This window comes from Tyto alba, unplaced genomic scaffold, assembly GCF_018691265.1.
Source record: "Tyto alba isolate M040663 unplaced genomic scaffold, T.alba_DEE_v4.0 Super-Scaffold_27, whole genome shotgun sequence".
Classification (NCBI taxonomy): domain Eukaryota; kingdom Metazoa; phylum Chordata; class Aves; order Strigiformes; family Tytonidae; genus Tyto; species Tyto alba.
Genome location: NW_024881301.1, coordinates 23,322,042 through 23,343,037, shown reverse-complemented (window position 1 = coordinate 23,343,037; position 20,996 = coordinate 23,322,042). Strand labels below are relative to the sequence as shown.

Below are 20,996 nucleotides of genomic sequence, written 5' to 3'. Positions count from 1 at the left end.
TGAGATATGAAGGAAATCAGAAGTTCCAGTGTAGCTAAGGGCAAAAAAAGTGAAAACAGGATACTCATAGACTCATGCATGTCTTTTAGACCTACCTAGAGAAGAAAAATCCAAATGTCATAGACTGGAAAACTGCTAGCCTATTGCAGTTTCTTTTACAATACATGTTATGAGACAGTCTTAATTATTACTTCCTCAGCATAGAGGGTAAGTAAACAGTTTATCTGCTATTTTAGTGCATCTGTCATCAAAGTGAACTGTTCTCTTTCAACTTCTGTGAAAAAATAGGCATGTATCTTTTGGTTCACCAGAAGAATGCAACTGCTTTACAAGTTTCATGACTCCACTTTAGACGAACCACACATAGTATTCTTACAGCTCCAACATAATTAACTTAATGTTTTGAAATGCCCTCTCTATTTCATTGCAATTAAATAAAGTAACATTTCTTTCATATATATTTATCGTAAGGATTTCAATATCTGATTTTCAAAATAGCTCACTCTGCAACAAATTTTACAAAAAAAAAAAAAAATTCAGAGAACATAAGTTTGGAATTAGCAGGAGATGCCACGTGGCATAGCCACTGTATGAAAGCATATCTTACTTGGGCAATGGTATGATCAGGGCACCAGCTACGGACAAGGAGCAGTTTATGGAATTGATCCAGTAAGCTGTCATACCCATCGGGAATAACAGATTTTTCAGGTGCTTCTTCATCAAACCAGGCTTTCCAAGACTTCTCATTCCTAACAACTTGCACCAGAAGTTCATTAAAAGGGTATAGGCTAGATAACTGCACGAGATTGAGCCATGTCATGTCAAGGATCCACTTTTTTGGTTTAGGTTCCACAGAATTCAGATCCAAACTGGCACCTCCTGCAAAATGAAAAGCATTATAGAGGAAAACAACAATCGTTAAACAGAAAAGTGACAAGTAATATTTTTTTTTTTTTTCCTATAGTTTAGGGAGTAAAAATCAGGACACAGAGACCTAGAGTCTGCATTAAAAAGAGTCGTTTAACAAAGACAGACTGGGGAAGTGATCTCAGTGCCTCCCAAAGCTGATATCCCAGTAACTTTTGTGCTGCTTTTTCTCTGTCTGTAGAGACAGAGTTAAACTTGCCTACCTAAAGCCTACTCAAACCCAAATCTTCAGGCCAGGTGTAGAAAGGACCTATGTTTTTACAGAAGACAACAGAATATGAAAACACATGGTGCATTCATTTCCAGGACTATACAACTTCATCAGCCTCTCGGCTCAACCACCACTCCAAAGTAACGCCCATTTGTACCTCCAACACAGCTGAACATAAATAGGTGTTTGCAAAGCAAAGTGAGATATTTGGATGTCAAGTATGTGACTGGATTTATCTTAACTGATCATACTTATCTTATCTTGGAGACAGTGGGGTCCACCCTCATCAAAACTTTATAATCTTTACTAAATTTTTTCTTTGTCTTTATGTCTTAGTGATGAAATGCAGTGGCAGTATAATGCAATGGAGTCTACATGTAACAATGTTTTACAATGCAGAACAGATTTCCACTTTTTTTATACTGACACTTAAATGTCCGTAAAAAAGGATCAGGGTTCTGATCCATTTTTACAGGAAAAAACTGTATAGCCTCTTACATAGTAATCAACATTATTTTGTGTTTTGCAATGCAAAACAGTTAAATATCCTCATCTAAGCATTATTATGATAATGAATAATCCATATTGCTCTTTTTTTGGAAAATTTGTCTCTTAATTCCTTCTTGGGCTATACATGCTTTCATTCACCTGTTAAAAAACATTAGATCCACTGGATACAACATGTTAGTGCAAGTGCTGCAAAATCTCAATTTGGCAGTTCACAGACATATGTAAATAGGAACATTTTTAGAGAAATTACCTTTGATCAGTGTCTCAAACTCAGCGTGTGAAATTTTCTTAGCCTGCAAGTCAATCTTCAGTGCCAGAAGTAATGTAAACAGGAATCTGTGGTTTTCATACAGCCCTCGAACCGTATACTTGAAGACTTCATAGGTGAGATGCTCTATTACATACACTACCCTTTTTGCTGTGATCTGAGATTTCTGAGATCTTTCCACTGATAGGTCAAAAATGCCAAGGAACTGCCGTAAGGATGTTTGGTACATGACATTAACCAAGCTCATTTCCACAATTAGGAAATAAAGGATGCTACCACGACCAGCAACGGGACGATACTCTTCACGTGCAGTATTGATTTTCACCTCTGTCTCCGCTGCTATGTTTAATTTTTCACTGACCTTAAAATTAATTGGAAAGACCATGCAGATTAAGTTATGTCACTTGTGATTTATACTGCACAAGCAAAAAGAAAAGGTCTTCATTAAGACCACAATGATATTTTTAGTCAAGCTTTGCTTCCCTCTGTCAGTGTTTCAACACAGACATTGTGTCTTCATGTGTTCAAACATCAAGCACAACGGGATCTGATTCAAACTTACACCTGCTAAGTATGCCTGGAGTCTAAAGCAGTATCAAGGTAATAGTTTAATTTAGCAACATTTTATGAAGAAAAAATGGTAGCGTTTCTACTATTCATTTAAGAAGCCAGATGTTATACAGTGTCTCTGAATGGAAAAAACAAAACCAGAATAAAAATCTGTCTATAAATAATCTTTAAATTACAGTTACAAAATTTATCTGCAATGCACTAAAAATTCACCTCTTGTGCTGTTGTTTTAGTGATTCTTAGGACTTCTATCAGAGATTCATCTTCAACCAAAGAGCCCTCTGTACTGGTTAGACGGAAGAGTAGATTATCTTCAAGCTCCTGCATTTTCCTCTTGTTAGATGTCACTTCTTCCATCAGTTTGACTCTCTCTGCCTCCAATTCCTGTATTCAGAAATTTTCTTCAGAATATTTAAGATTAATTCAAAGACAGATTCCTTATAATGATAGAAAATACATGATTTCATGCATGATAGATTGAAGACTTTGCTGTTTTTTCTATAAAATACAGAAATATTATAGACTAACGTAATTTATGTGTATACTGAAATTATTTGAGTAATGTATCATACTGAAGAGTAAAAAAACATCCGAGTTACCAGAATAAGCTTCCTTGTAGTAAGATGCACAAAGCACTAAAACTAGTTTCCAATGGGAAGTGGTAAAAGCCACATTACATTAAGTACTTAAAATTAAATCAAAGGACTGAAAGATGCATTGTGTGGATGGATTTTACATTGCTATGGAAGTTGACTGGATGACCTTTTCCATTTATAATTTCTATGATTCTGTGACTTTGCAAGATATACTCCTCTACTGCTTATAAAATAGGAAATGTTACAATTATTATCTGTCACATGGAATTTTTATGCTATTTCTACAAGACAGACAATGGCAAGGGAACAATGACAGACAAGTCAACACAATGCCAAGTGAAATGAGGCATCTATACCAAACAGTCCAACACAGCTCAGGGATACCTTTGCTGCCTACCTTTATTTAATCAGTCAAGTCAACCTTCCTGTAAGAAAAGGGTGGTTAATAATATCAGTCTACCTCCACCTATGGCTTCAGTTTATCTTCATTCCTGTCAACATGACAAGTTAGAGAAGAAGAAGATGTACAGAGTTATACAGCACAGGCAAGGCTCTCCTGTATTTCAAAGAAGTGACAAATTTCTTTACTCTCACAAATTTATTTGGAAACCTGTTTGTAATATATTCCAGAGCTATAGAATGTAGCTCCGTGGAATCTACAAATAACTGCATCGTAAAAGAGGAGAATGACTCAAGCATCATTCATTCAGCTTAAAATTTTCTGCATTTTCTCCTCTTTCTTTACCATTAATGCAAAAAAAGATTAGAATTACACAAAAAGAGGAGTTCTACAGAACAATCAAACTTGCATTTAAGTACATGCTTAAATTCTACCGAAGGATGTGCTTAGTTTAAGAACAGGCACCTCACCCATTCTATTTGTAAGCTTATGAAGAGTATCTTTCAGAAAATTAGCAAATATACCAGATGCCAGGCTTTTGTTTTCAAGAGGATTTCACAACTGCATTTGTAACACAAAAAATAGCTGTTCTGAACAGAAATGGTGGCAGCAACTTCATTATCAAAGTACAAAAAGATGCTGATCATTTTTTTTTCATATAGTTACAGGAGGAACCTTTAAGGCTGAAAACAATAAATACTTCTTTGATCATATATTTCATTGATCATTAGCTCCTTTAATCTATTACTTTAGCTCAGTGATCATAAACTCGCCTTCTTGTTTGTAATAGAAAACCTGTTTTTCAAATTCTCTGTTCATGCTCTGTCTTTCCTTTGAACCATATTTATCCAAGCTCCACTGGGTCTGGCTACCTACACCAGGACATTCATCTCTTATTGAGACAGAAGAGACAAAACAAACATGATTACTTCTTATCTGCTGAAGGGAAGAAGTTTAATAAATGTTGATCACCTGCAACCATGTCCCTGTGCAGCAAGTAGTGCTGATACTAACCAGCTACACTTGCAGCTCTCTTCAGCTGATACACTGCACTGGATGAATATTTTTCAGTGAGTATATTTTTGCCCCAGAATGCAGTCTAGGTGCTGCTACATACATTCAATATGAATTCTCTGAGAGTTTTGTCCAAAAAAGAAAAAAAACACTGAGGGAGGGTATCTGTGTGGGGGGAAATGTGTACGTATCTCTTTTTATTTCAGAGTTTAAAAGTAGAAGCTTATATGTAGGTCATGAGGAACTAATTTAACTTCTATCTTCTATCTAACTTCTATCTAACCTCTGTCTCTCGTCTGAGGTAAATTGCTCAATCCCAGCCACTCCTGCTGATGCTGTTCAATTTTGCTTACATAAACATACATCTACCGGAGTAAAGATTAAAAGTTTTGCACCCCTAACATTTGTCCCACCCTGTTAGTGGATAGCTCTTCCTCAGTACCTGCTGTTGTAGCTTTTCAATTTTTCATGGAATGAATTATAGGAAGTTTGGGCATAACAATGACTTTTCTAGTCTCTGGTTGTGACTGTCAGAATGAAGGAAGGGCACCTTGATTCCAGTCCTTACTTCAGCAAATGCTTGTTTGAGCAAAGCAGAAAGGTGTTGACTGGAGGAAATGACAGCACCGCTAAAGCATGCTGTTTAGAACATGTTTTGGGAAGTCGAAGTAGGAATGAATTCCCTTAGGTGGGAAACTGCTCTCACATGAGCAAGCCTACCTGAGTTACTTATTCCAAGCAGCAGCTCTGCTAATCCAAACCTTAATCTTTGTTACTTTTCTCACAAAGACACAATTATGAAATGTTCAATTTGAAATAAATAAGTCATTCAATCTGATGTGTAATACAACTTCTGTGCTTTCACTTTAATGAGAAAGGAAGTAAATATTTTATTATGGTGTAATTGGACCATAGCATTCATGCATTTATTGGTATGACTGCCACAGTAAAACATCTACATTTGTTCCCAGTGCCTATGAATTGACTTCTGAATTTTTGGATAACCAGGATGTTAAATTACATCACACAAAAGGAAATTGGAATGATGTATGAATTAAATTATTTTGGAGGATGTCTCGGATTTGGTATTATGGAATAAAGCTCCTGGAAAATGCCCGAGAGAGGATTTTCTTCCCTATATTTGCTTCCACATAATCAATGGAAATTTTAGTAAGGGCAGAGTCAAGTCAGTGTTCGGGGCTCCTTAAAAATCTGATATCTCCTTCCACACTAGAGCCTGACTGGCAAAAATAGTTCAAGTTCATAAGCATTTTTTCATGTAATTCAAATTAAGTTTTAAAAAGAATTCAGAAATAAAAGAGGTTTCGGCCTGAACAAGGAGCTTTTGCTATATATGAAGGAATAAAGATGCTTTATTTGTGCCATGTATATGTCTGTGATGTATTTTTAATGAATAATTTTCTTTCTTCTCTTTCCAAGGCCAGATCTTAAAATAAATCTTTAGGTCCCTCCATTCAATTAAAAAACAGCTCCACACTGTCTTTCAGAAAATGTACATTCCCATAAGCTTTCATTCACATTTTTATTCTTGCATTTAATTTCACCTAAAACATAGAATATATCCACTCATGGTGCAGATACTGAACAAGCCTTCCCTCTATACAAATAGCACAAACTACTAGATACCTGTTTTTCTGTGAGGATGACGCGGCCAAGGAGCTGATCTTCCAGCCCTTTCATAGTCACAGTAAAGTCAATCACTGTTGTTCTGGCACTAATTTCTGGAGTATAGGCAGGATTAGCCAATTTTGTTGTCATATAAAGGGTAAACCCTTTCATCAGATCTACCTCCTTGTCACCTACTTTCACCTGAAAATAAAACATAATACTCGATTTTCAAAAGCTGAATTCAGAAAAAAAGTTATTTTATCCAGTGAAAAATAGATTAACTCCTTTTTTACATTTTTTTTTTACACTTAAACTTTTAAAACTTTCTGCTTAAAGGGTAAATAAAAAAAACAACCCCATGAGTTCACTGCTCATCTTTTTAAGTGTTGCAAAGGTGTGAACCTTGGCAGTATCCACACAATTAACCAGCACCTGTCCTACTGGCTTTTACTTCCATGTTCACAATTAATCTTACTTTCTGTGCTGAACCAGATCTTATGAAATTTTTTTCCAGGATGTTATCAAGAGCAGGATCAAGTTCCTCTCCAACATCTTCTATTAACAAAGGTCGGCCAAGGGACAGGCAGTCTTCTATATGACTTCTGAAGGACTTGTGGTTCATAGCTGTAACCTAGGAAGATTGGTTCATAATATGGCATGCATTTGGAAGCACATAGAAAATAGTATAAAATCTATTTCAGATTTCAAGAATTATAGTCATCCTGGTATATCTACACAAATTATTACATTTTAGGGACCAACATTCACCTCTGCTGAAATGAATGGAAGTTTTGCTTTAAGCTTAACAGAAAAGGGGATCATACTTGATGTTCTTCTTTATTGTTACCTGTTTATTTACTTATCTACATAGCTATCTAATCAATGTAGTATCTTAATACCTTTTAAATATTAATGGATTTATGTTCAGAACACTAATGTGGAGCATGGAAATATTTATAGTGTTCAGTCAGGGAACTGGTGTTACATAGGAGGCCTGGTCTCACATCAGATGTTAAATTTCCAATTCAGTTCCAATTTCACAATATAAAGTCTTAAAATTGCTAAAAATCACATAGACTCCTTTTCATTCATTTAAGTTTAATAAATTTAACATAATCCTTTGAGATGATAATTGAATAGCCTTTCCAGGCATCTGTTAAACCATGGGTTTGGGGTGTTTTTTTTTTACCAGAAAAAAGACTAGGATAGACATGCTTTTAAAATAAACCCTTGTCTTGCAGGAGGACCTTGAAAAAGGTATAATTAAAATATCTAGAGGCCAATTACGTAGTCTTAAAACAGTACATTATTTAAAAATTAATACTATGCTTCACCACTCTGCACTTTTAGCTTTGTTATTATGTAGGCATATGTGTATCCCCCAAAACAGCATGTTGCCTACATTTTTAGTCCAAATGAAACTGAGGGATGAAGTTAGTGTCTTAGTGACTAACAATAGAAACCTAACAGGACCATAACAAATAGTAATATCCCAGATGTAAAGGCATAATCTAAACACTTGGGTATTTAGAGTCTTGACATAACTGTTCCTCCTGGACTTTACAGGGGGAGAACTCACATGGTTCTAACACAGCTGACACCTGAGCCAGGATGTCTAAAATCCCACAGCTGACTGAATTTTCATCAGGAAAACTTCCTCTGTGTTTAGAGGCTGCACCTGTGTGTATTCAAAGCTGTGTAAGTTTTCAGAGTACTCAGCAGCTCAGTAGTTAAGCCCTGTCAGGATTCACAGATTTCATAGGCTGGATATTCACATAAGGCAAACCTGGTAGACATTTTTCTCTCGCTCATCAGTCAAATGTCATCATCACTTGTAGTGTATGAATAGTCGGGAAAGAGAAAGTGGTATTTTAATCTACATCTCCCAGTCCCTACTTTATTGAATATGTGATTTAAGATCCTTTTGCAATTACTGGACCAGAGAATGGAACCTGTGTGTTCACAGTCCCCTTCTGCAGGCTGTACACCGGCACGTGGCGAGAGAAGCCACCTGGGGATACAGACTGTGCCACTTAAGGGAGGGAACTGAAGTTCCAGCTTGGAGAACACTTTAAAATTATTGGTGAAAAAGGTACAGTGCAGTAGAAAGATTCAGCGTAGGTCCCTAACTGAAGAAGATTCGCTGTTGCCACTCTTGAGCTCAGCTTGGCAGCTCTGTGAAATCCTGAGTAGGAGATGAAAGTCTCGAAGAGGGTGCAATATGAGATACATCCTTCTCTCTGTTTTTTCCTGTTGGTTACTCACACTAGCATGTCTTGATCCAATTTGGGGGGGCCAAAGTAAGGACTGATGTAATTTAGAGGAAGCCATGTTATCTACTATAAGACAGTAGATTTCACAATCACAAAATGCCTAAATTCTTCTGTGAATACAACTCACATTTCTAGCTGTTTCCACACCATTTTTTGATCATGTTCAACTTACCAGAAACTGGATTTGGTGTGAGATTGAAAGTTGGGCCCTTTTTAAGAGTGCTAGGTAATACAGATCTAGATCAAGCTATAGAAGGTTAAGGATTTAACTAATGGCATTGCCATGATGACATCAGCTCTCTGGATGTCACCATCCTTACCTTCATTCTGTCTCTTTTTCTTATCCATCATTTTGAGTGAAGATAGTATAACATTATAATCATGTGATAATCTACAGTTGTAGGACTTGATTTATTAACAACTAACTCTTTAGTATCATGCTCGATCTGGCCTGAAAATATATAATGTATTTCGTTCTTTATGACAACTCATCTTATCCTTATTATTATAACAAAGCATGGAGGGTAGGCTGATTAGAAGGGGAAAAAAAGGAAGTTTTGAATTAAATAGAAGATCAAGATCCCAAACAGGATGCACTGCTAGACAGAAAGTGAGAAGGGTGGATAAATTAAGAAATAAATATTTTTTATCATCAATATATTAATCATCAAGATGCAGCCTCAATTCAGGCTTTGTGTTTGATATGCCTCACAGATCACTAGATTTCCATTCTACCTCAGGCCATCATTCTTTTTCCAATTCCTCCCTTTTTATTTTCCCTATTCTGCTCTTAAAATGCTTACCTTAAAATCTTACTGCCATGCAGCACTAACTGCCTGATCCTGCCTGGTCTTAATTTTACAAGTCATTTACTTCCCTCAATGTTTCTCTTTCTCTATGACAAGTAATTAAAAGATTCATCATAAAAATAGACATGGCATAACATAGAATACCCATTTCCTCTTGAAACTGTCTTTTGGGGAGATGACAAGGCAATACAAGCTATTTCACCCTGATACTGACAGGTCACAGATTTTGCATCAGTCTTGTTTTAATTTCTGTCTAAATGTACTCCATAAACATCAGATTTAAATTACACATGGCCAAAGTATGATGACAAAAAAAAATAGTTTGTATTGCTAACTATGATGTGAAATGATACACACATAAAAATATTAAATGGATTATTTACCTGGAGTCCATTATTCTTTTCCTTATTTTTAATCCAATTCTTTCCTTGACCTTGTGGATCAATCAGCAAAGGATATCTAGATGCTTTTGTGACAATGATGCCATTCTGAATTGAAAGGTCATCATTTGGAAGACCCTGGAGGTTCCATTCACCCACTGTAGCATTGTCAATGAGCATACCAGTAAGGTTCAGGTCCTAATAGAAAATATGTAATTACAAAATTAGTACCAGTTAGAGTAGTTATACTAAAATGTTTGATGGAAGGTTTTATAGTCTGATCATAATGCATGACAGAACGAATGTATTTGGTGGTTATCATTTCCTTTCATTAAAGTTCAGTGTCTAAATCACTGAGGTTGGGCAATAATGAAAGTGAATTCTGTTGAGGCTTTGATGTCCATCAAAGAATATCAGAGAAACTCTGAAGTCAGTTCAATAACTAATGACAACCTGATTTTGGTATCAGCAAAGTCTTTTCTTGCTAGCTCAAGAGTAAGGGTCATCTCAGTCATAAGAGATTTCTTCTGCTGTAAAGTCATAAAGTACCCTCCAAGTATGTATATGAATACAAGATGGCTTGTGAGATGTGCTATGTATCAATAACCATGAGCTATCATGGAAAGTTATTGTTACTATGGTCAGAACTCTTCCCACCTCATATATTCTCCTGAAGTTTGATTTGCACATGTCAACTGACCTTTATTTTATTCACTATAAACAGTGACTGGCCTCTCAAGAATGTATATGCAAATAAAACAGTGCTTAAAATCACAAAACAAATTAGAAAAGTAGCTTAATAATTATATGAGTTTAAAAAGAATAAAATTGAAGGGTTTTTTCATTTGCTCCTTACATTCTTCACTCAAGAATTCTTATTTGTAAGCTTTCTCTACAAACAACATGTTTAAAAAGAAAGAAAAATCCCACAGCTCCTGCAAAAATCACATAATTCAGCATCTGAATCCTAAATCAAAATTTCAATTACTATGAGACTTGTGGTACAATCATGAGTTAGTGATACCAGTGGTTGCAAGACTCAAAAGCTTTTTTACCCCTTTGATTTTTTTACTACTCTGATTATTGAAGAATCTGAATGAAGCAACACAAACCATTCTCAGAAGACAGAGAAACTTTAAGAATCAAACTTCCATTTGTGAAAAGGACAGTTATGCATTTAATAGAAAAAATTTTTAGCAACTGGAACCTAAAACCGTTTTTAGCAACTTAAGCAGATGAGTAGGATCTAAACAGATTTGATTTTTTTCTTACTACGGTAGGAAGTATCAGTCACTCTGAAACTCTGAAACTGAGCTAATTTAAGTGCCTAAGTACACAGATAGATATCTAATTTTAAACAGCCCTCTTTAAATTGTTATGCCTAAATGACTCATACACCCACAACCAGTTTGTGACAAAGTAAGGCAGATGTCAAGCCTTTTGCTTGAACTGCAAAGCTGCTTTCTTTCCTGGGGTGTGAAGTATCAAGAGAAGCCCATATGCTGCCTTTTGTGAGTACTTAATTCACTGGAAAATATTAAAACTCTCCTCCATACACGATCATTGAAATCATAATCCTGTCTTTAATGGCAACTATCTAAACAGAATGATAATTATGGTTTGAAACATGTCGATTATGGCATTCCGTGTCTAACTTGTCCATGTGGAAGAAAAAAAAAAAAAAATCAACACAGAAACAATCAAGAAGTATTACTCAAATTTTGAAAGATGTAGCTGAGTAGTAATGTAGACAGAACATCTTCGTAAAGGCTGAATTTTAGTTCTTTACGTCTTGCTTCCTAAGGACATTATACATCCAAGTTCTTGTCCTTAAATAGCAAGAATCTTGACAGATATTCCCCAAGGTTAGTAGCTTTTAAGAACATTTTGTACACTGAATTTGAGAAAAAGCCTCCCTGGGATGAATATATGCAGGATAATTCCCATACCACACTGGTAAAGAATCTTGCCTGATACTGCACTGCTACTGGTACTTTATTAGTAAATCCATCTTGGCCTTACATATTATATTACTCATCATCAGGAGCTTTCAGAGAGCTTTGCTGGGCAAGTCAGAATCATTCATCTTTGTAAGTCTTTGCGTGAATTGGGCTGAGCTGTGAGATTCACTCTGTTAGGCCAATGTTAATCACTGCGACAAAGAAGCATTATGCACCACCCAATGCAAAAAATAAAAAGATTCACAAGTAACTTCTACAAAGTGAACAGCATGACAAACCTCTCATGGTAAAGAGGTCTCCCTAATACAGGTTTTAAGTGTCAAATCCTCCAGGAACCTGAAAAGACAACGAGTAGGGATACTAATCCACCTTCAACTGTTTCACAATGGTCCAGCCACAGCTGCACGCAGGTTGCACAATGCCTCACTGCACTTTCCAGCAGCACCTGGAATTATCCAGGTAATTTATATTATCCCCCTTGCAAGGAGATAATTTAAAATGTTGAGAGAAACAGTTACAAGATGTGTTTTCTTCAATATACATATTTTCCATTTTCAGTAAATGTTAGATGTGGCTGATTTGCTTGACTTCATGACTGAAATTCTGGGCACAACATGGTATTTGCAAAAAAATATCAACTATGGGGGAAAACTGAGACTACCTGATGGAACCTCTTATGATAAGGTAAATCTATTCTAAGCTGGTAAATTTTACTTCATGTCCCACATTATGCAATTTCCTCCCAGGGTAGCTGACCTCAGATAGCATCTCTCTCAGACTTGCCAGAGCAATGGCCTATATACCAATTTTGCAATGCATGACAGTATAAAGAGGATCTTAAAACATATTGTTTTAGAAGCTCAGCTGTCAACAGTTCAGTTATTTTATTTAATAAAGTTTTATGGAATGCGACAGCCTGTATATAATTTTGCAATTATGTACTTTTCTGGAACAGAATGCTCTGCACATTGTTTCTCTGCACGGAAAAGTGTAAGGTCAGGAAAGAGCGTGAACACTTACATTACTGTATGGAATCTTGCTGTTGTCCATCTCCTTCTTCCACAATTGCAGCAGCAAATTCCTGTACTCCTGATTGAAAGGCCCAGAGTAAGAGAGAAATCCAGTGGCCAGAAGAACATTACCCACTAAATTAATAATTTGATTTTGAAAGTTTTTGCTGCTTGCTGTCCAACGAAGCTGTATGTAAAATATAAAAAAATGTTAGATTAAGAAGGTTCAAAACTAACATGAAGATCTAACTTAAGAATTTATCTATTTCTGGTAAATAACTGTTCTTCAAACCAGGAGTAATTTTTTTTTAAGTTATTCTTTTCAAAAGTAGAAGTTTGCTTGGAAGAGAAGGCAACCACCTGACTGAGTGGGGGAAAAAGCATTTTTGCCAACAAGCTGGCCAAACTGGTAAAAAGAGTTTTAAAGGAGGAATGAAGTGGGAGGGAGAGGATGACCAACAATCATGTGTGAAAGTGGAGGACCAGGTTGGCAAACAAAATGTGTGGGGTGATATAAACAGTAGGGACCTTGTAATCAATAAAATAGGGCTAATGGAAGACCACCCTGAGCACATCCACATAAACAAAGTGCCTACCAAACAGAACCATGGGGATAGCTTTGATACTGTTTCTGGGAAATTAGCACAGCTGGGAACCTCTCTGAAATGCTTGTACACTAATGTGCACAGCATGGAGAACAAATGAGGAATTAGAGGTCTGCATGCTGTTGCAGAGTCATGGTGTCTTGGAGATGGTGGGGACGAGGTGGGAAGGCTTCTACAACTGGAGTGCTGAAACAGGAATATACAGGTTTGCTAGGAAGGACAGGCTGGGAATGTGAGAAGGGGAGTTGTCTTTCAGGTAAGAAAGCAGCTGGGATGCATGGAGTTCTGCATCTGAGACTCTGGGATGGACAATGAGCCAGTTGAGAGCTTATTCGTTAGGATTAGAGGGCAGACCAACGTGGCTGATGTTGTGTGTGTCTGTTACAATGTGATAGGCAAGAAGTAGATGAGGTCTTTTCCAGACAACAGGAAGAAACCTCACATTCACAGGCCCTGGCCTACATGGGGAACGTTAACCACTGATTACTTCTGAAGGGACAACAGAGCAAGACACAAGCAATTCAGGAGGTTTTAAGGAGTGCCTTGACAAAAAATTCTTAACACAGGTAACTGAGGATCTAATGAGGGAAGGCTGTCTGCTGAACCTCAGACTTGCAAACAAGAAAGAACTGGTCAGGGATGTAAATGTTGGGGGCAGCCTTGGCTGCCGTAATTGAGATTGTTTAGTGTTGAAAACAGTGCAGGGACAATTTTATCAGTGTGCACAAACACCTGATGGGAGGGTGTAAAGAAAACAGTGACAGACTCTTTTCAGTGGTACCCAGTGAAAAGATAAGAGGCAATGGGCACAAATTGAAATACAAGAAATTCCAATTAAACACACAAAAAAATTTCTTACAGTGAGAGTAGTCAAGGACTGGAATAGGTAGCCAAGAGAGGTTATAGTCTCCATCTTTGGAAATGTTCAAAAGCCAAATGGACAATGCCCTGAGCAACCTGTTCTATTTGGCCTTGCTTTGAGAAGGGGGATTCAGTTAGATGATCTCCGGAATACCCTTCCAATCTCAATTATTTTATGATTCTGTGATTTTCTAAATGTTATTTTTGAGTTTTACGTATTCCTTTCTCTCCAGATTTCTGTTCCCTTCCTATCACTCTGCATGCAATCTTGGCTAGGACCTACATGTTTTAAATTCAGAAAACACACATTTAACCCAGTGTCAGTTTTGCCCAAGGCTCCAAGTGCCATATACAGTCTTTAATTTTTTGTCTGAATTTTCAAAAGCAGAATAGAATAACAGCTCTTACAAGACCTCATAGCATAAGGCTTCCAAAAACCCAAAATAAGGCACTGTAACTTCCTATTCTGGTGTTGCTATTAAATTTAGAAATTCACTGAAAAATATGATGAAGCATCAAACATTTTTGACTGATGTGTTTTAAAGTAAAGTACAGCTATGCAAACAAATGCTGAAGTCCTGACTTCACAGGATGCAGTGGTTGAAGTCAAAGCTCTCATCAATTTTGACTCTGTGTGAAATCAACCAAGGAATTATCAAAGCAAATAATCAGATTAGAAAAAAAAAAGAGTATCCTGCTTCCTCCGGAAGCCTTCAGGCTGAAGCCAGAAAAATCTGCGTAGGAAAGGTAAATTTCAAGCTCAGTGCAGAGGATAATGATTATCCCACAATTCTGTAAAAGGCTTCAGTAGAAATCTGAACTTCAAATATAATTCAGGAAATTAGTCAAGCTTCAAATTCTTATTCTCGTATACTTGGTGAGAAAAACAGAGTAATCCTTCTTATAAATATTTTAGGGCAATTATTTAGGCTAATCCTAATTCCTCTTCTTACTAAAGCTAAAAGGAATTTTGCTACTTGGCTTTAAATCTTAATTTTATCCCAATACGAGCCATATGATATGACATAAATCTTCATAGAGAAGAATTAAGTTAACACAAGAAATTAGTTTACTTTGTTAGATACATTAAGTTTAAGCAAAAACCATACATATAAGTAAAAGTGACATGATATCGTGATGTCACCATGCCTTGAATTTCTCGAGCGCTACTAATGATCATTATGGAGTATTCTCAAAACTGAGCACCCGCTTTGTGCTGGAAACCTACTCATATGTGCTAGTACCTTTTCTCCACCTAATCCTTCAATCAGAGCTGTGGCATTGTTCATCTTCCTTCTGCATGCCTCAGCATCATCAAGTAAGGCCTGCTTCTCTTTCATAGCAGCATCATACATGGCTTGTACTTGATCCAGTTCCATTTGCTTCTCATCCAGCTGAATTTGTGCATTATTCAGTTCCATTTGGGCAGCTGCAAGTCTTCCCTCTTGCAAGGCTAAATTTGCCTACAAACATTTAAAAGTAAAGAATAGTTAATACCTGTTATTTGGCAAGAGCAAATAACATTAATTTAATGACACATATCTTACTGTATTGGGTAGTTTAAAAATAACGCGTACTTAAGATGACAGCATTTTTTTTCCTTTTTTACTTTTCAACCTAAAACTGGAACACATGCATAACAATGAAGCTATGCACTGCAATCTTAAAATGTTTTAGTAACATTTTCAGAATGATCTATTGATCACACAATGATCAATGATTTGAAATCACAATACACTTGAAATAGCTGTGTATTAGATAAATGAGGCAACCCATTCAATGTTATCTGTAATATATTCTCAGTGCAAAAGAAAATTAAGATTGTCCTCATGAATTATAAAATAATAATAATGATAATGGAAACTACTCTTTTCCTCTCTTTTCCCATCAATTACTTCTACAATAAAAATATAACAAACACATTTTTTGCTCCTCTGGAAGCTAAAATTCTAGAGACTTTTCTCACATCTCTATGTAAATTTGAATGATGAGTTCCCAGTCATTTAAATGTGGCCTCTTAACTTGTATATTCCTAACAGAGAAAGAAAAACGTACTCTATGAATTCAGAATGTGCTTCCAAGTATATGTTTGCAAAGGATCAGAGACTGACAAAGTAGTTATGAAATTCACACATACAGATAAAGGTTGCTTCCATTTCCTCTGAAAATTTAAAACACTTGTTTAAATATCATGTATCTTATTTCTATTTTTTCTGCTACAAGAGTTATGAAGATGGAAACCAAGAATCTGCAAAAACTATTTTATTACAAATATGAAACTTGACACTCACATTACATCATACAAAGAGAGTAACAGTACCAGAATTCCCTGGGATGACTCAGTAAACACTATAACCATGGGTTGGGTTATTACATTAGATTGATTAAAAATATAGATTTAATTATTATCAAAATACGCTAAAATTGGAATTTCTTTGCATGAGAAAAAACTACAAAAAAAGAGAGGAGCCAAGATCATATTTTGAAATCTAAGCATGATAAAAAATGCGTCATGAAGTCTGGTGGATTTCAAAAGACAGGTCTGTGAGCAGGGAATTAGAGAAGCATATCGGTATTAACCAACAAAATAGTACTGTTTTATAAATTACACACCTAGAGAATAGCACTGTCAGCAAAATATTTGTTTACTGTAGCCACTGTGTCTATTGACAGATCCTAGAGATAAACAAATATTTTATAATGGAGATAAGCCAGCAAAATGGCTGCTCATAAAATTTCCGTCATGTAAAAATGCTGAAATATTTTTACTCCACTGTTTATCAAAGAGCACATTAAACAGCATCTCTTAGAGATAAACACTGTTAAATCAGTGAGTCTTGTTAAGACCCAGCTAAGCAGAGTTCAGAATCACTGCTGTTAGTTTTTAGTGAATCTTGGACTATCAGGAAAAGTTTAAACAGTAAAGGACTTTTGAGTAGATGACGAAGTGTTACTGTGTCCTGCACCAGGGGAGAGGTGGGGAGGGTGAGGAGAGAGACAGACAGACAGATTGTGCAGGGCTCTTTCTGGATCTTAATGAGAAAGACCCGACACAAATGAGTTAATAAGATAACTGCTTTTAAAAGATCCAGAAGAAGAGGAAGAACACAAATAGTAAGTCTTACATCCCTGGGCACCCCACATTCATGCAGCATCAGACAGAGCCTGGATAGAATCACAGAAATCACAGAATCACAGAAAACCAAGTTGGATGAGACCTCAAGGATTACCTGATTCAGCCTTTCTTGGCAAAAGAAAGATGGGTTAGATTTTCCCATGGCATGCTGCACAGAGCAGATCCTGTCCACAGAGAGAAAACTCTCTCTTTGGGTCATTCAAGCTATTATAAATTCCTCTTATTATTCTGTCTTATTAAAGCAGTTACCTTATTAAGCCACCTGTTTTGGGACCTTTCTTACTGAGATCCAGGAAGATCCCTGCACCACCAGCCCTCTCTCTCCTACCTCACCCTTGCCCTACCTTCCCCTGTGCAGAGCATCCTCTTATCCTCAAACCCTGTGAGGGCTAAAAATGGGAGTAAAACAAAGTTATGACATATTGTTTCACCCCCAGCTGACAAACAGTGAGGTTACATTGTGAACAAGATCCTTGGAGATTCAGGAAGAACAGCCTATGCAGAACAGGTGGAACAATAGAGAACTTACACCTGGCTCTGTGGATTCATATTTCACCTTGACATTTATCACAGCAGAAACCAAACCTCAATGGAAAAGGATGGCCATGTGAATTCCCAATACATATGAGTAACGATGCCTTGTAAATATGAAAAACAGACCTCTGGGCAGCAATAAACTACCCAGAAAAGTGCAAAAGACTGAAAAACCAGAATTCTCAGTTCTTAAAAGCTCTTAAAAGGTTACCAGCTTTGAAGATGTAGGGACAATGAAAAAAAATTTCAGATGAGTACAAAGGAAAAATATATTGTATTCTAACATGAGAAAACCCAAAATTATTTATGCAAGGCTTCACAGGACCTCTAGAAGATGACTTATACTGAGATATTGTTTTACAGACAATTAAACCAAAATTTTCAGCCAATTTTAGCGTAATTATAACAAAGTAGCAATACATTTCGGTAGTAGTTTGATCTGTAGGCTGCTTAATCATATGTGATGAATAATGGTTGGTTGCACAAGAATGACTGCTAACATATCAGTATGACCAACCTATGTGATTCCCAAAGGCAGAAAGGCTACTTGTTTCAGATTACCCTATGAAATCATCACTCTTTGCTCTCTCCATGCCTTCCCAATTTCATTTTTTCAAAATTACATGGGTACAAACATGGCGTTTGTATTGACATCAGTGACAGGTTGGCTGGCAGCTTCCTGTGCAGAGCTTTGCCATGAGAGCAGGAGGCAAGTTCTGCTGCCAAGGAGAATCTTCTGCACAAGAAGGCTATTACAGTCACAGGCGGCTTCATAAAAAGATTTCCAGCCAATTACAAGCGGGAAGGAAGTGTGTCTCCCAACCACAAAGAACCACTGTGGCCTTTCTAATTTTAGTGGCATTGCTATGTGAAGAAGCTTCACACCCTTCATTTCATCCCTCTGAGTCACGCAGCAAAGCAAGGATTCACAATTTGTTCCAGTTGGATACAGTGTGAAAGCCTGAATAAATGGATTTTATGTGAATGAATCATAAGGATACTAGACAAGAGGTCCACACTCCTGTCTGCACTCTCAGAGAGGACTACGTTAGAACTTGCCTAGGCTTGTGTGAGAGCAGCAGCTTCAGCCTTTTCTTGCCATTGGCACTGTGGGGAACCACACAGACAATTCTCCCAACATCTGCTCCAGCCAGCACCTCTACCTGCTCTTGCTGCATGGGGCAAGTATGGAGACAGTACCCAGGCCAACAAGGGCCAGAGACTATATTGTTAAGCAGCTATTTTGCCTTCTTCTGAGATACCCTCAGAAAGGACTTCATAGCAGGTGGTGAGATGATTCTGCCCCTTTTAGCATTCCACATAAACCCAGACAAATAAACACGTGATTACAGTCCACACTCCATTAAACATGCCCGGGGCCTTTCTCTGGCACTGAGGTTGACTACTGTAAAACAGCTCATATCGAGCTCTCCCAGTCTCTAAAACAGTAAGTCTGCATGCAAACAGCGCGGTGGAAATTGCCCTTGGACCAAGCTGTTTCCTGAAAGGTGACCAGAGATTGCTGAGAAAATGCTGCCTAGCCAAGACCAAATTCACTCTAGGAATCATTCTAACAATTTAACAGTGCAGATGATAGCTTTCCAATGTCTAGAAAAATTTCCCAGTACTGTTTAATTTATTAGTATTGACATAGTCATAAGTTTCTTGTTGATTTATTGCAAACTCAATTTTGCAAAGTATGAGTATATCTGGCCATTTAATGCTATCCTCACTCTTGAATGGAATGCCAAGACCAACTCCAGATCACTCTGAAGAGCAGCTGTTGCTCAGAAAATTCAGGATATGTTATTAGAAGAAAGAAAAGCCTTAAGGAAAAAAAGCAGCTGAAACTTTATAGTTTACCACGGGTGAGGAAAACTTGGAGCTTTCCTAGCATCACTCTTTTTTCGGGCATTTTAGCTTTTCAAATTCATGTTTCTTCTAGTCCACTGAGCACTCACTACTGCTGGACCAGGCCAAAAGGCTTCTTGCACTTGGATACTGTCACTCTGCTCATGAGCTTCTGTGGAAGTGCTGGGTGACCACCACCTTTGTCTATTGCTTCAGTCTTGCCCGGGGCACATGGCATCTGACTGACAGTTCTTCATGGAAATGCAATCTCAAGCTGCTCCTGCCCCAGATCACTGCAGATTTGTCACACAGGCACTTCACTCTGTTTGTATCAACTTTCTCAGAGCCTCAATATCATGATAGGTTTGGATTCATCGTTATTTAGCAAAACAACATAAGAGAGGCAAACACATACAGAGGTTTTGCAGACATTAAAAAAAAAATGTTTTCACTTCAGCAATTTAAAAAAAATACACACATATAAATATATACATATGTACACACGCAAACAGATCCACGCAGAGTGATGTTAATGAAACCTTGGCCTCAATTTCTTTGCTACCACTGACCATTCTTTGGGATTAAAACAACCTTTGAAAGGCACAGAGATCATGCCTCTTATCTGCTTTTCACAGCCTCTACTAGCTACTGAAAGATTCTCCATTTTTTCCATTCAGTTACATTTCCTGACTTCAATCTGTTTTGACAGGTGACCTAATCCTCCCCTTTACCCCCAGAGTATATGTTTTCCTTCCACAGTTATTGTGGGCCTTGAATTCAGACTTGAATGCTTCTTTTCCTGCCCAGTGGGCATCACCTTGACAAGGACACACTTATTTAAATGGACGACCACCAAATTTTGACACTCCTTGACTGTTACTTCTTCCTCGGGTGCAAGATTTCCTTTTATTGCCTGCTGTGGTTTTTAGTTCAGCATGGAGACAAGTGAAAGTAGAAAAGGCAATAAATTCTCATATTTAAAAATGAGTTTGAGAGGGAGAATCCTCAATATCAAACAGAATTTATAAACTGTAGACAAACTTGCCTTGATCATCATAACAGCCAAAGGAGAACTTAATTAAAATCACTGGAGATACCTCAAAGACAGATTATACCCCTATACACAGTATTTTAATTGGTGGCTAACAGAATCACAACAAAAGCCAGGGCTGCTTTATTCTGCTGTTATATTCTTCAACTAATGGATAAATAGCAGATGGAGTTTCAGAATTATCAGGTTAATCCAGCAGGCTTGTTTACTAGGTAACAAACTGAAGGTTTATAGGAACGTAGCGCACACATGGTGACCACTGTATGATAAGCAACTACACAGCATTCTATTTGCAGGCAACATTTGGTTATACTTTCTGCATTTGATTCTAACTAATGACCCTTGGGCTGCAGGCCACATATCTCAAGAATGTAGGTATCCATTTCTAGGAATGAGTTAA

The 20,996-nt window shown here is 37.1% G+C and overlaps 1 protein-coding gene across 1 annotated transcript in view; it reads right to left on the bottom strand.

Moving 5' to 3' along the window:
* The window catches only part of LOC104365682 (dynein axonemal heavy chain 5), a 168,318-nt gene that overhangs the window by 45,426 nt on the left and 101,896 nt on the right, over nt 1-20,996 (bottom strand). Inside the window, exons 61-68 of the mRNA XM_042798240.1 lie at nt 15,269-15,487; nt 12,569-12,745; nt 9,591-9,785; nt 6,601-6,756; nt 6,144-6,326; nt 2,700-2,870; nt 1,899-2,277; nt 608-879 (exon numbers count right to left, since the gene is read on the bottom strand). Of these exons, the coding sequence (XP_042654174.1) occupies nt 608-879; nt 1,899-2,277; nt 2,700-2,870; nt 6,144-6,326; nt 6,601-6,756; nt 9,591-9,785; nt 12,569-12,745; nt 15,269-15,487 (1,752 nt within the window). The remainder of the gene's footprint in view (nt 1-607; nt 880-1,898; nt 2,278-2,699; nt 2,871-6,143; nt 6,327-6,600; nt 6,757-9,590; nt 9,786-12,568; nt 12,746-15,268; nt 15,488-20,996) is intronic.